Consider the following 15632-nt stretch of genomic DNA (forward strand, 5'->3'; position numbering starts at 1 on the left):
TAAAGATACTATTTTTTCAGCTACAATCAAATAGCATTAACTTTATATTTTGGATTAAATATCTTCTTCTATATGAAACATGCTGTATTATGTGTTGATAGTGTTTTAGACATAACAATGCTATCAATTGTTATGTCTATTCAGTGAAATTATTCAGCATGAACCATTGTGATCCCACCATGAAACTTCTACATCTAATTTAGTAGTGTATGAGCCTTTAAAATAATAATAATAATAATAATAATAATAATAACAAATAAATAATTAAAGAAAATGTGTTGGTGCGGTTTGAGAAATTGAAATTTTAATTCAAATTTAATTAAAATCCTATACAAAATTAATCTTAATTTTTTAGAACAAATATGGAAATTTCATTAAAAAATTTAAAACCGAAAAAGAAGCTATAATTAAACATGAAAATATAATATTATTATTTTTAATGAAGCATGTTTTTAAACTATGTGCAGGGTGTAAAAAATTCATAAGTCTTTTTTAATGAAAAAAATACTGATTTATTTCTAAATTAATTTTGTTTAAATGTTATTACTTTGTAAAAACAGGGTTTTATACCACCGGAATGTTTTTTTTTCTTATAGCAAAATCAAAGTCTTTCTATTTCCATTGTTGATAGTGGTAAAACAGCAACTTTAGAAGCATCGGTGAGTATTTGAGGTTTTTAAAAAAATATTTTAAATAAACAGTAGAACGTTGTTTATTCGGACAGACCCAGATCAAAGCAATTTGAATGATTTTAAAGCTGGATAACCCAAGAAGTAGGATATAAGCATATTCTTAAATGAGCAGACTTACTGTTCATTACGACAAAAAAAAAAAAAAAAGACAAGAACCCATATTTTGTAACAAACTTACGTAGGATTGCTTACAAAACATTAAACAGCATCAAAACAATTCTTCACATGGTTTTTTAATAAAGAAATGGTTCCTATCTTCTGGTTCAAACACATATGAGGCAGTGAGAAGCAAAAGGACGTAAGTGGCAAAATTAAAAATTTGGAGATAACCAGTACAAACAGTAGGGGAGCCTCTCTTCGGCCTTAGGGCAAGAGTTATTACTAGTAACTCTGGTAGGTTCTGCTGTACAGCATGATTTAGGAAAAAAAACAATGAACACCTACCTAGGCCGTTATCTTTATACGTGTTTTACTCAAAACTTGAAAATGTTCACTTACATCCCTTTGCTTCTCATTGCCTCATATGGTGTTTGAATCAATAACAGTGATTCAAATGCTTTATCATTTTAGTTCAGCTGTGGTGGTATTTGTGAGATTACCATATTTTACTGCACAATCTGTGCTGGAGCTGTTCATTTAATCAAAATAAAAGGAAATGTTAGGCTAACTTATAGTTATGTGCTTTCTATCATATTTTAAAATAATCTATGTGAACGTAAAATGTTTTAAAAGGCTACAAATTTGTTGCGAATGATCTGGAGATCCAAAAGAACGAGGACCGGATAAACCTGGTTCTAGCATAATTTATATTTGCAATATGATCATATACTAATTCAGTTGTTATTCTTTTAGGCATTTTTTAATTACAGCAATAACTGTCTAATGAAAACTTGTGTTATTTGCGTGTGTTACTTTCAAAGGCACGTCTATATAGCTATAAAATTTCATCCAAATTGAGTAATACTAGTGATGGAGACAAGCTTTGAAGATGGAGAAATAATTTATTTTTCAATTGATTGTCTTTTCTACTTTGAGGCAAAAAATTACTTTCGGCAGCAATGAATAAGTTGAAACGGATTTTTGAATTTTATGGACTGTAGTAAAAATTTATTATAATACATTGCAAATAGTAGTAGATCATGTTTTTTTAAAATAAATGTTTTCTTTCGATTGTGTCATCTATTCATCAACTTAAAACTTACTGTGCTAGAAGCTTGAAAAATTGTTACGTTAAGGTAACAACTGCGTTACTTGATGTGGAATGACTCTTGTTTTTATTAAAATCATAACCTTGAAAATTTTCAAATGAATTTTTGTGCTCTTTAAAAGTGTCAAATATCAAAAAAGTGCTGAATCTGTGGCTTAATTTTATTTGTGTTTCAATTATTTTGAAGTTTTTAATCAATATATATCACCTCCAGTTAATATTTCACTCCTGTATTATTAAATATGTGAAATCTTTGGATCAATTCATATTGTATTGATTTGGCAATTTATAAATTGTATCTTTTAAATTATTTTTCCAAACGTTCAGTAACCTGTGCAATTTTCATTAATTTCAAAATACATGAGAGGGACAAACTGAAAATCTGACGTGAACCTCTTTGATTTCACCCTTGAAAAGTCAAATTATTGATACAGAGTGCAAATAAAATATCACATAGTTGGTTATTTTTGTCAAAGATATCTTAAATAATTTTTGATTTTTGGAAATAATTAAATACACCAGCTTTTAGATAACTTCATAACGAATTCATTAACAGTTTAACTAAACATGCGCAAAATATTTTCTTTTTAAAAAAAAGTATTTGAAAAAAAAAAGTTTGGTATGTTTATTATAAATAACTAATGCATGCATGTATAAAATTATGTACACTTTAACTTAACTCCCCAACCCATTTTTACTTTAAAACTTGTAGTTTTTCTTGATCTCACAAACACCCCAGCTCAAATCTATAGATAAAATGAAAGGACCCTACAAGTAGCTTTTATTATTATTTTTTTTTATTTAGTGTGTTATTATTTTTAAATTTCAGTTTAAAGCAAAAAGACCTTACTTGAGCTCAAAATTGTCTGTTCCCAGGTATCCAGAGATACAAGATCGAAGCAAAGCACCTTGGATAAACATATTGCTACTAAAAATCCTACAGTTGTCAATGACTCAAAAAAAATAGTGAAAACACCTGTTGCGGAAAAAGTTTCTTCATCTCAAAACAGATCAACTCCCACAGAAACTAAATCAACTCATGTGGCCACTAAACAGTGTTCATTTTACGAAGCTAATTCTTCTGTTCAGTCCAAAACAAATCAGCTTCCTCAGACCTCGTCTGAAAATAAGAATTTCAGCCCTCAACCTAGGACCAATTCAATGTCTACTGAAAATAAAGCTACAACTAATGCGACTCGCGTAATGCAAAATCTCTCATCAGCATCAGATTGCAAAGTTCAAACTATTTCTGCTCGACTTCTACCCTCACAGAGCAGGAATGTTCAAAATGTAAACGTGCTTGTTGTGGAAAAATCTAACCCGCAAAAAGCGACACCACATAGGGGAGCTTCTATGACCCCAAGGACACCAATTTGTGAATCAAAAACACAAATGGCTCAAAGCAGGGTCTCTCAGAACCATCCAGCTAGGTTTGAAGGTAATAGTACCAATCAGGGTAATAGGAGCTCTTCAAATGTAAATATTCTACCAGAAAAAAATACTCCTAGAATAGCTTCAACAGTCGAATCTAAAGGACCAGCTGCTAGAATGTCAAAAGAATTACTTGAAGCAAAAAGTCAAGCAAATACGTCTGGCAGAATAGTGACAAGTATTCCAGAAACTGTAACTACAAACAGCCAAAGTAGAGTAAATAAAAATATTTCTAATAATTTTATAGAAAACAGAACAAATAATATTCAACGCAATATAGTTATGATATCGCCAGATGGTAGCATAAATAAAATTACTCCTCTCAGACAAATAGATTTCAAAGGGCAAAAAGCGTTAAATACTTCTACTCCAAGTGTTTCCGTTCAAGAAAACAAGAGTCAAGGAGTTGAGGGAATCACAAAATCATTTACTCCAAAATATGGTAAGAGAAATATTTTGTTTTATTCCATGTAAAGTTTAGTAATGTATGTTTTTGCTTAGAATGATGTTTATTTGCTTAAAAGTTTAAACTTCAGTTTTTTTCTTGAACTGTCTGATTTCAATATAAATGTGTTGTTACATATGGCGGATAAAAATTAATGTCACTTTATTCAGGGGTGGTGGTTGTCTTGATATTCCTGATCAATTTTCCTGATTTTTTTAGCTTTTTGGCATGCTATCCCTTGTTTTTGAGAAAATTAAATTTTTTGAATGTATTTATCAAGCAGACTTGTAGTATTGCTGTTGCTGCTATAAAAATGCATTTCTTATACAAAAAGGGCAAATCGGTATGAGTTTATGTCCTGTCTTTGCCGGTTTTTGATTTTGATGAATATATTTACTTTGCAATTCAGACAAAGTTCTGTTGGTAAATTGTTGTTTGCTAGATTTCTGCTGTCAACTCCCATTCAGGAATAAAGGTTTTTGAGAGCAGAATACTAAACGAGTTCAAAGTGTTTGTGGTTGCAGGTTGCTTTTTCTCATTTGTAATTTATATTTTAAGTCATCCACTTTAAAATAAATTTAGAAATGATAAATGAATAAATTGTAAATCAATCCTTGGTTAGTTTTTCAATAGAAATTGTTTTTCTACAAATGCTTGTCTCAGTTTTTTTTTTGTTTCACAAAAATTTGATTAAATTTGAAGATTAGTGAAGCTTTTATAAACCTTTGAACAAAATCTTTATAATTTCAATTGAATTAAATAATTTCTTGTTTTTTTATGTATAAACCCTTTATTTTTTTAAAAGTGTAAAAAATTGGCCACTAGGGGGTAAAAGTTGTTCTAATTTTTCTAAACTTCCTAACTTTTTAAAAACAGTCCTAAAACTCCTAAATTATTGAGCTTTGTCCAAAATATCCTAAAATTGTTATTATTTTGTGCCACCTTTTTACAGAAAACGAAAAATTTTCCCCTCAAGTTCAGTTGAATTTTTCCTACAAATTCTTTTTCACTTTCTGCTTATATCTTCTTCTGCCGATTGAAGCTCATGCTATAATTAAAAATTACTTCTACCAAGAATTACAGTGATTTAAGCACTGGGGAATGTGGTAGAGATGAAAATTCCAATTAGTAGTTGGCATTGCCCAGCCCAATCAAAACTTTTACGCCAATTTTTACTTTCTTCTATATCTAATATATAGGAGAATGTATTGGATTCGTTCAAATTTTCGAATTTCGAATTTTGACCGATTCGAAGGTTTTGAGGTGTACTGAGTCCATTTCGACTATTTTTGGAAAATGTCTGTCTGTCTGTGTGTATGTGTGTGTGTGTATGTGTGTCACGTCTGTGTGTGACCAGTTTCTTGTGGCCGCTCTACAGCAAAAACTACCGCATGAAATCGAACGAAATTTGGTACACATATGTGCCACTATGTGAACTTGTGCCCAATGGTTTTTGGCGCGAATTCCTCCAAGGGGGGTGGAGCAATGGGACGTTTTTTGAATTACGCGTGCTTGCTATTCCTCAGGAAGTAACTGGCGGAATCAAACAAAATTTGGTCCATATGTTGCCATCAACAGGAACAGGTGGTGATTCAATTTTGGTGTCAATAACTCAAACAGGGGTTGAGCTATAGAACGTTTTTTGTCCTCAATTGTGACTGCTGTATCTCAAGAAATAATGAACGGAATGAAAGAAAAATTTATTGGCAAGTAGCCCCTAGTGGGTATAAGAGATGATTTTATTTTGGTGTCAACAACTAAAAAGGGGGTAGCGCAATCACCCGTTCTTTTTTTCCATTGTGAGTGCCCTATCTCAAGAAGTAATGATACGTTCTGGTTGAAATTTGGAATATATGTAAACCCATATGTAAACAGGCTTCGGTTCAATTTTGACGCCAATCGCTCCAAGAGGTGTTGTTTTTTTTTTTTTTTTTGCGAATAAAAATAGCTTTATTAATGCAACAATAAGAAAGATAAATCGTAATAGATTGTCGTCTGCGTATTTCTCGTGATTTTAATTGTATGGAAATGATCGGAAATATTATCTCACTGATTTAAAATTTTTAACTGTTGCCATCTTATGTTTGTTAACAAATAAAATATTTATAATTAATTCAAGCGAGGCTTTTAAAATAACTTTCAATTTTCGCTCTTTGCTTTGCTTTTGCAATAATTCAGACATTGGGATGGTCGTCTAGTTTTTGCATGTGTAATTTTGTTTTTGTTGGGAATATTGCATATTGTCAAGCATGGGGAGGGATCAGAAAAAAAAAGAAAAATATAGAAGAAAGTTTCGTGATGGCCACAACATACTGGTTAAAAATATTCGTAGCCAATTTGTCCAGGACTTAATCTTTTTAATAAAAGAAAAAATGGTCTATCTTAAGAGATGTAGCGTGTGTCTTTTTTAAGAGAAGTATGATGTGGAGAAAAGTATTGACATATCAGATTTTTTGCTATGCTATGCTATGTTTATGTATAATATACAAGAAGTTCCGTCTAGAACTAAATGAACCTACTTTCCCGTATAACCATACTACTTTCTGGTACCTGATCAGTATTCTCAAAAATAGCTAAAATCGCAAATTGTTTCAAACATATTTTTTAAATATTTTAAGCTGATTTTTAGGAATAAAATATTCCTCACTCATCTAAAAAAATCAGATGCGTAAAAAAATAAATAAATAAATAAATAAACGAACAAATAAAACAGCAGCACCTTTTAAACAAAGCAGCTAATGCACTTTTTCCCATTAAAAAGATTCTTTAACTGCTTTCAAAATGAAAAAAATTATAATTAAAATTAATAAGCTCATTAAAATAAATACATCATATGAAAAAAAAATGTTTCTTTTTTCCCCGTAGCTAAAAATAATTTTTTAAATGAGTTAATACACTAACCAAAATAAATAAAAACAATAAAATGTCAACTTAAAGAAATAATTTTTGTCAAAGAAAAAAAATCGTCTGCTCATATCTTTATGTAGAAACTTAAATGACTTCAAGTTTATTCGCCAAAAACTGATTACCTAAACTAAAACTTGAGCGTGAAAATAAAAACAAGTCAGATCAACAATAATTATTTCACAGTTAAAACCATAGCTGCGGAGTCGTAGTCGATTTCATTTTGAGATAAAGGAGTCGGAGTCGAATATCCGTCAAGAGTTATTTTCAACAAAATTTATTTGAAGTAAATCCCACCTTCAAGTACGGAATCTACATTGACTTTCAGTTTCCCCGTAAGCGATAATGTAGAGGGATTTGAACTGTTCAAATTTGAACGGAAAATTGTTCAGATCAAAAAGATACTTTATATACAAGTTTTTCATCAAAAGCTTTTTCCTACAAAGTTTGTTTGAAGCAAATTCGCCTCATAGTTTGGAATTGCCTTGAATTTCCCCGTAGGCGCTAATGTTAAGTTTTTTTTGAACTGTTCACAATTGAACAAAAATAGTTCAAATCAAAAAGTGAAATACAGGAATAAGATGTCCTTACCGAGATCTTTCGAACAAAATAAAAGGTTTTTCGAATCGGACTATTCATTCAAAAGTTATTGGGGGGGGGGGGGGGGGGCAGACCGACAGACATTTTCCCCCACCTCAATACCCTACTTTTCAATTTTTAATTTTTCCATATTTATTTAATTATTTTATTTATTTTTAACTTTTTTTTGTTTTTTGCGATATTTTTAAGATGCATTAGGAATTCTTTCATGCTTTTTTCTTCTTTTTCTGACTTTTACTGGGAAAGTAGGCTAAAAATGAAAATCAGAAGGTTAAAAATTAATATAGCTTTAACCGGAGACAATAACTAGTGTTTCTGTGCTGCTCGGCATTAAAATACTCAATAACATTCTTTAGAAGAGTAAAATACAGACGATTCCGGTTAATAGGACCATGTTGGGGTGTGACCATTTCGATGCTAATAACCGGCTGGTTCGACTAAGGGAACAAGATCTGTGTAGCTTGACCAAACGTGCTTAGTGATGTGGATCGGGTAAATACCCAGTGGGTAGGTAAATATTTTTTGGGTATTTACCCGGGTATTTACCTAAGGCCTGGGTAAGTACCCAAAAACTGGGTATTTTACAAAAAAATGCAAAAAATGAGTCAGAATTTCTTTTTTCAAAAATTTAAATATGAAATAATTGGTAAAACTGATACATACATATGCGTTACACAGTTTATAATATTTCTTATTGGAAGACTTGATGAAATTATGAAAGAAACATATCGTGAACCAAAGAATCTTTCTTTTCAATGTCATAATTGGACAAGTATAAGCATTTCAATGATGAACTTCAGGATTTCAAACTCACAATCTAGGTTAGTCATATCCAAAATGAAAAAAAAAAGGGGGATCATGAGGGATGCTCGGAAGAATTTACTGAGAAATTATTAAGACTATGATGTTATTTATTTATTTATTTTATTGCTGTTTAAGTGATAACCTGGCAAATATTGAAACAGTTTTCATATAAATAAGGAAAAAAAATCAAAATATTGTTTTCTGTTGCCTTGCTCATTTGCATTTGCTCCCTGGTACTTCATGATGAAAAATTAATCGAACTATTTTTAATACATGCAGTTAGTGATGTCGGGTGGGATTATAAATATTTTTTTGGGTATTTATCCGAAGGCAGGGTAAATCCCATAGTAATTGCGCATTTTGCCAAAAAAAAAAAAACTTTAGGTGGTATCAAAAGGTGATGATTTTCTTTTTAAAACATAAACTGTAATATGAAAGATTAAAAATATAAAAACTTATATATTATAATTTCTTTAATTAAAGGCGTGATGAAATCTTAATTAAAAAAAACGTCAGAATTTGGAATGAACTATTCTAAAACTTAAATAGGATGGCAGGATAATTTAATTTTTTTATGGGGTAAAACAAAGGGATTTAAGTTTAATTTTGTCACATAGATGGCGCTAGCACAACTTTTCATCTTTGATTTTTCATAATATCATGCTACTAGTTAGTTTTGGCTTTGAGTTGTAATCAGTTTGTCCAAAGCCTGCTAACTACTAAATGCCTATCACATTTGCTTTAAATGGATCCTCCGCCAGTACACAAACAACGTTACTACCTAACGGCAATACATAGATGGTGTTGCTTTGACGATGGATCCAAACAATTCAAATCAAATCGTTAATTGGTTAATTTTAAAATTTAAATTTAGAAGTTAACCAATTGTTTTCTCCACTTTTAATTTTTAATGCTTTCAACCTTTGATAGTTTGCAGTAGCCAGAAGACCGAAATTATGCTTACTGGGATCATTTTGCTCTATGTTAAAAGGGAGAATGCGATAGGCATTTAGTATTTAGGAGGCGTTAGTTAGTTTGTCACTCACTTTGTATTTGTACTGCTAAAACTTTAAATTTTGCTTTGAAAAGTGAAAAACAAAAAAGAAAGATGGGGACATTGATTAGGCATATCTAACACATTTAATGTGAATATCATATTAGATTGCTAAGTTGTTTCACACAATAATTCTTTAAATATGTGATCAAAATACAATTTTTGGGCAAAAATTTATTATTTTGTATATGATTGGCTATGTATACATATATACATAGTGGAATACAAACAGAAAAGTATTTTAGTTGAATATAAATTTTTGAAATAAATACCTGGGTAAATACCCATTTTGGGTATTTGCCCGGGTATATTCCCTGGGTATTTACCCCTAAAAATAAATACCCAGGTATTTTACATCACTAAACGTGCTATATGCAAAACATTTAAATGCCATTATCAGGGTTCGCTGATATTTATCAGTTGATATATGTCATGACATATCACGGTATATATCCAATATTTATTTTTAAAATATCATGATATTTTCAAACCCTGGCCATTATGATTATTGTGAGCCTTACATATGTGGTGAGCATACAAAGAAAAAAAAATGCTGTTTGCAAAAAATTTGCAGTTAAAAATAAACTGAAATACAGCGAAGAACTTTTACACGCGTTCAACAACGTGTTCAAAACAATATGGCATTAGTTACGTTTGTACTTTGTCTGGTGAGCATGCAAAGAAGAAAAAATGCTGTTTATGAATTTTTTTTAGCTAAAATAAATTAAAATAAGTCCACACTCATTCAACAACGTGTTACATTCCTTCCAGTCAGTATCAGTTTAAATTGTATATTAGCCGAGTCATTAAGAAAATATTTTTCCCCAAGTATATAGCTCTGCTTACAATCAAATTTTAAAGTCTCACAACAGCCATCTTACTTATACGCACTGCTTGAGCATATGACCAGTCCTTACTCTTTAAGATGCATTTGTTTGTGCTGGGGAAGGAGTTGAAACCTCCAATCGATGACATTTGGTTTCTCCTACCTTCTCAGGAATGGCTGGCCAAGTGACTTTTGCCTTCTATAACAGCTTCCCCTCTCCTGCCTGCACCTGTTGATTTTTTGTGCATAAATGAGTATTCCCTGCCCCCTACTGCAGTGTCGGTGGGTTGCAGGTATGCTCACCAGTCAATGAGTTGTAGACCTGCACCCTTCACCTCCTCCAGCAGCAAGGTTGCCGGTTCTCTCCTTCAAACCAGTATCCAGCTCCAAAGGAGTTGGGAACTTGGAGGTGGTAAAAAGTCAACATCTGCACTACCACTCTGTACGAGTGCAAGGCAAATTACAATGAGGTTTCGCCCGGTTCCTCGAGGGGACCGTTTAGGCATCATACAACGCAGATGCCACCCAACCATTAGCACGGTGACTCACACCTTAGATTGGGTATCCATTTTAGTTGTCTTTTACGACACGCATGGACCACATTAGGATTATTCTGCTCCGGTCACCACACGGAGATAAAAATGCACTGTAACCAGGGTTCAAAAATATTATATTTTCGGAAATATCAAAGATATCCGATATTTTGATATATATCGGATGTTTTGATATATATCCGATATTTTGAACAAGCACAAACTTAAGTCTCCAAAGTAGTAAATGCATCCTCAAATCACTCTTAATTTTCTTATATTATTATTACAATATGTAGACTTAAAATTAAGGTTGCTTTCCTTATTTATATTTAATATTTCACACCACATTTTTATCAATTTTAATGGAGTTCATTTAGCATTAGCTGTTTTACCCTTTTTTTTTTTGTTTGCTACTTTTGCACACTTATATGATTCAGAATTAAAAAATATGTACTAATTGATACACAGTCATAAAATATTATTACAACATTTAATATTTAACTAGGCACTTTTAATAGGATTTAAAATTGTTACATTACTAATAATTTTGCAAATATATAATAATTTTGTAAATATAAAATGAAAATTATTATTATATTACTTTGTTACATTAATTATGTATTAATACATCATTAAAATATAATACATAACTTTTCAGTTATATTTAACAATAAATGAACAATATTACAGTGATTAATTTAGTTTTTGTTGAAAGTACCATAGTTGGAAAAATAAATATCAAAATACCTTGATATTTTCAAGATAAATATCAGATATATATAGTGTGATATATATCATAATAGATATCGACCGATATATATCGGCAAACCCTGATAGTAACAGTGAAATTTTAAAAACTGAAAAAAAAAAAAATAATAATAATTTGAATTCTGAAATTTAGAATTCAAATGATGTTTATCGCACTCTCGAGTTGCGACAGGATCCTACTTATTGGTTACTACCTTACTCACTTGTTTCTAGAAACGGCTCCTGTCCCTCCTCTTAGGCGGTGACATGTGTACAGTTGTGTATTTGTAGGCTTGTGTGTTTGCGTAGCCCTGTGTGTATGAACGTTGCATGTGTGTATGTGTGTAAAGGTGCGTGCATGTATGTGTGTGAGTGGGTATGTATGAGCGTGCGTGTGTATAGGACATGGCCAGGAGAAGCGACTACCGAGAGGAGTGGCGGCTGCAGAGGATGGTGGAGTTGAAAAAGGAACCACAATGGCAAGGACGGTCAATTAAAAACAATTAGCAATCGTGATTGCTCAAAAAAAAAAAAAAAAAAGCTCCTGTATGAAACAACTTTGGTTTATTACTGCCGATTTATTAATAAGGTCACAATGGTTGCTTGTGTGTACATTGCTTGAAGCACTTGCAAAACAATTATGGTAAAATGATTTTATGTTGAAGAACATCATAAAGTATTCTGCTTTGGGGACTTACATTAATATTTAATATTACGGAAGGGATATGGAAACTGTTCACATGTGCCCCTTGATGTTGTGTTCTCAAAAATCCCACCATCTACTTTAGAACTAACTTGCAAAAATGAAGAATTCGTAATTTAGCAAAAAAATGTTAACATTGTCCTAATTTTGCATGAATGTTCATATAATGGTTTGCAATAATTAAGTTTGACTTAGTAATTAGTTTAAAAAAATGTGTTTTCACTCAAAGAAGACTGATAAAATTACATACAACCCCTGATCAAACTAAGAAGTTGTCAGCACAGAAACACAAAATGACTCATTGCTCTAAAGTTTGGCCAAGAGGTAGGACTGGTAATGCCATTACTTGAGAATTTTGCAAGATTTTTCGTTAGAAGTTATCTTAGTAAAACATATCATATTCACACGTGCCCCATGCTCATATGTGCCCCCCCCCCCCTTGCCCCTACATACTGAATATGGCACCAATCAAATGGATGAAACCCCATTTTCTTTCTTCGCTTCATGCATTGGGGCCTAATATTTCCCTTGCAGTGTTGTAGTTAGCGAGATTTTGCTTATAGAACTTTTTATGAGACTTTCACTGCTGACTTGCCCATCGTCGAATTTTTAGCCTATATATTTGTGCTATCTATTTACTTATTTAATTGTATTGTTCAATTTGTGTATGTTGTATATTGTTAGTAAAAGTGACATGTATTGTGTTGACATGTATAAAAAGTTACTGAATATTAAGTGTTATTTTTTTCTTTCAAAAAAAAGTTATTGCTGATAAAATGCATGAAATCGGCGTTAAAAGAGAAGCTATTAAAAGACCTGTGACTAGGTGAGAATAAATTTGTTTTACTCTGTTGCATTCAAAAAAAGAGTTCCTTAGCATGTAGCATTTCTTTTTTATTTCAGTATTTTTTAGAATTTCCCCTTAACTCATTTTGAATAGTAAAATGTTTGATAAGTTCGCTAGCTGTTGAGCAGATTGCTTGTGTTCAGAATTACATGTACTAAGTTTTCAGTCCAGATACTGTACATAGTAATATTCATAAGTTTAGATTCTTTGCACATGTGAGGTAGTTCCTCTTATTTTCATGAGCATTTTCATTCAGTTCGGAAAAATCAGGTTTTCCTCTTTCTAAATTTTTTTTTTTTTTTTTTTTTTTTTGATGGTAATTCAAATGTTGTGTGTATGACTTTTCTGTCTGCCAAAAAAAAAAACATTTGCAAGAATAACTTTTAAAATAATCTTTTTTACTTCAAGCTACTGTATCTTATGTCCAGCTTGATTGTGTCTGTTTAGGGGAAAGGGGATAGATCCAGCTTCTAGTTTTAAAGGGGATCATAATGGGGGGGGGGGGGAAGGGCCAGTTTTGCACAACATGTCCCCAAAATGCAGTTTTTTGACTGTCTTTGACATCATTCTAAAGGAGGTCATGACCTTCCCTCTAAAAATATGTGCTTGAGAAGAGGGAGGGACAGATAAGGTCTGCCCTAAAATTCTGCTTCAGTTTTCTACTCTCTGATTAAATTTTATTTATTTATATACGTTGGCCTCAAAAAGTTAAGGTACAACATGTTTTTCGAAGCTCACTATTAAAAAAATGGTAGTAACAACAAGATGCATAGTTTGCATGAATGATAATAATGAGCTGTAAAACCATTTATAAAAAAACAATAGCTGCCAGTTTTATTTTATAGAAAAGAACATATCTTTATGAGTGAGAAAAAATACGCAAATATCAAGCCTTTGTACTTTTGTGTGTAAGTTGTCTTGATTTTTAACTTTTTGGCGTTTCAGTGACAATAGTCAATAGAGTTTAGAAAATGTCTCAGAGACGTTGTTTGCCCGATTCAATAAGGTGGCGGGCAGTTAGATGGATGGAAATGGGACTGGCTCAGGCTGATGCTGCTAGACGTCTCAATGTGTCTCATAGTGTTGTTCAGCGACTTTGGGATCAATACCAATCAGAAGATTTTGTGTCTAGAATAACTGTGTTCCAGGACGACCACAAGCTACAAAAGTTGTAAAAGACCATGTTCTAGTTCTTTCAGCCCGAAGGAGAAGAACCACTACTGTGCCGCATCTCATTTCAGACCACTTTGTCATACCAGAAAGAAGAATCTCTGCTACTACGGTGCGAAAGCGGCTCCATAATGCAGGTCTCTATGCAAGACGGCCAGTTGTGTGTGTTCCGCTCAACAATGCAGAGCGAAGGATCCATTTGTGCTGGGCAAGAGAACATGTTTCATTGACCCAGCAGCAATGGGTTTCTGTGCTGTTCTCCAATGAGTCCAGATTTACATTGGAGAGTGATTCAGGGCGTCGACTGATCGAGGGAAGAAGCTATGAAATTAAAGATAAAATAAATTCCACTTGCACACCCACATCTGTATATACGTTCGATTTTGAAAACTTGTTTTCTAATGTTCCTTTGGAAGACCTGAATGCAACTCTTCTGAAAATCTAATTCTTTGAATATCGGTGAGGAGCTAGGGATAGATAGAAATTTTTTCGACAGTCTTTGCAGTTATGTCTTTTTAGACTTTCTAATACAATTAAACTTTCAATGTTAACTCGTGCACTGCCGATCTCTCAGAAACCTGCAAATTTTAAATTTTAAGTACAACCCCTGCTCCCGCTCTCCATCGACAAAGCACTGCCCATCCAGTTAATTTTTACTGTTTAAATGTAGTTGTGGTTAAATTTATCGGTTTGTACTGCTTCTTCAAGTTCTTGTATACCTTGTTAAAAAAAAAAAAAAAACTTCTGATTTCTGAATCTGAAGTGAGTATATGTTCATCAATGCCTTGCTGAAATCAACTAGATGAAACCTGCTTATCAACAACCAATTACGATATTAAAACTCACTTTTGTCAAATATATTGCAACATTGGGAGAAATACACTATTCGGTTTCATTACTCTTCCTTCACTCTACATTAAAAAAAAGGAAGTACAGTTGGCTCTCTGTTTAACGACGTTCAAGGGACCACAAAAAATTGTCCTTAAGTAGAATGCATCCTTAAATAGAATGCTTTTAAAACTAGAGTGGAGCATCTGGGACCGTGAAAAGTCGTCTTTAAACAGAAAGTTGTTAAATAGAGCGTCATTAAACAGAGAGCCAACTGTAGATCAAAATCTTTGCTCCTATTTTTGTTTCCCTTATCGCAGGTGTTAAATTTTTTTTTTAAAAATTTCCACTAATTTTTGAATTGGTTTTGGCCATTTTATTCCCTCTTTCTTTCTTGAAGTTTTGTTTTTATTTTAACAATAACCCTTCCTGGGCCCTTAAAATATTTCTGGCGGGCCACTGTTTAACGATCCTTAATTTAAACTAAATATCATATTTGCATAGATTTTATTTTTCCAACATAATATTTTTTCATTGACAAAATGAAGACTGAAACAACATCCAGACATTTAAGAACCGAGTTTTATTAAAAATATACAGTTTATGTGTTTTTCTTTGTATAAAGAAAAATAATGAGGTAAAATAAAATTAATCCATACAGTGTGTAAAATAATTATGTTCATTCCATATTTTCCCTTAGTACACCTGTTGCTAAAAAGAAATGTGTCACCAGAAGCCCAGCAGGAAGGAAAACTGGAATAAACTTGAATTTGGTCGAAGAAATTCCTGCTGATGAACAGCAACATTTTATAAATAATTTAAAGTAAGGAATAAATTACTC

The 15632-nt window shown here is 32.1% G+C and overlaps 1 protein-coding gene across 1 annotated transcript in view; it reads left to right on the plus strand.

Annotated features, from left to right (window-relative positions):
- The window catches only part of LOC129224812 (sentrin-specific protease 6-like), a 104596-nt gene that overhangs the window by 13372 nt on the left and 75592 nt on the right, over nt 1-15632 (plus strand). Inside the window, exons 2-5 of the mRNA XM_054859361.1 lie at nt 597-659; nt 2776-3772; nt 12709-12772; nt 15492-15614. Of these exons, the coding sequence (XP_054715336.1) occupies nt 3061-3772; nt 12709-12772; nt 15492-15614 (899 nt within the window). The 5' untranslated portion in view covers nt 597-659; nt 2776-3060. The remainder of the gene's footprint in view (nt 1-596; nt 660-2775; nt 3773-12708; nt 12773-15491; nt 15615-15632) is intronic.

This window comes from Uloborus diversus, chromosome 6 (genome assembly GCF_026930045.1).
Source record: "Uloborus diversus isolate 005 chromosome 6, Udiv.v.3.1, whole genome shotgun sequence".
NCBI classification, from domain to species: domain Eukaryota; kingdom Metazoa; phylum Arthropoda; class Arachnida; order Araneae; family Uloboridae; genus Uloborus; species Uloborus diversus.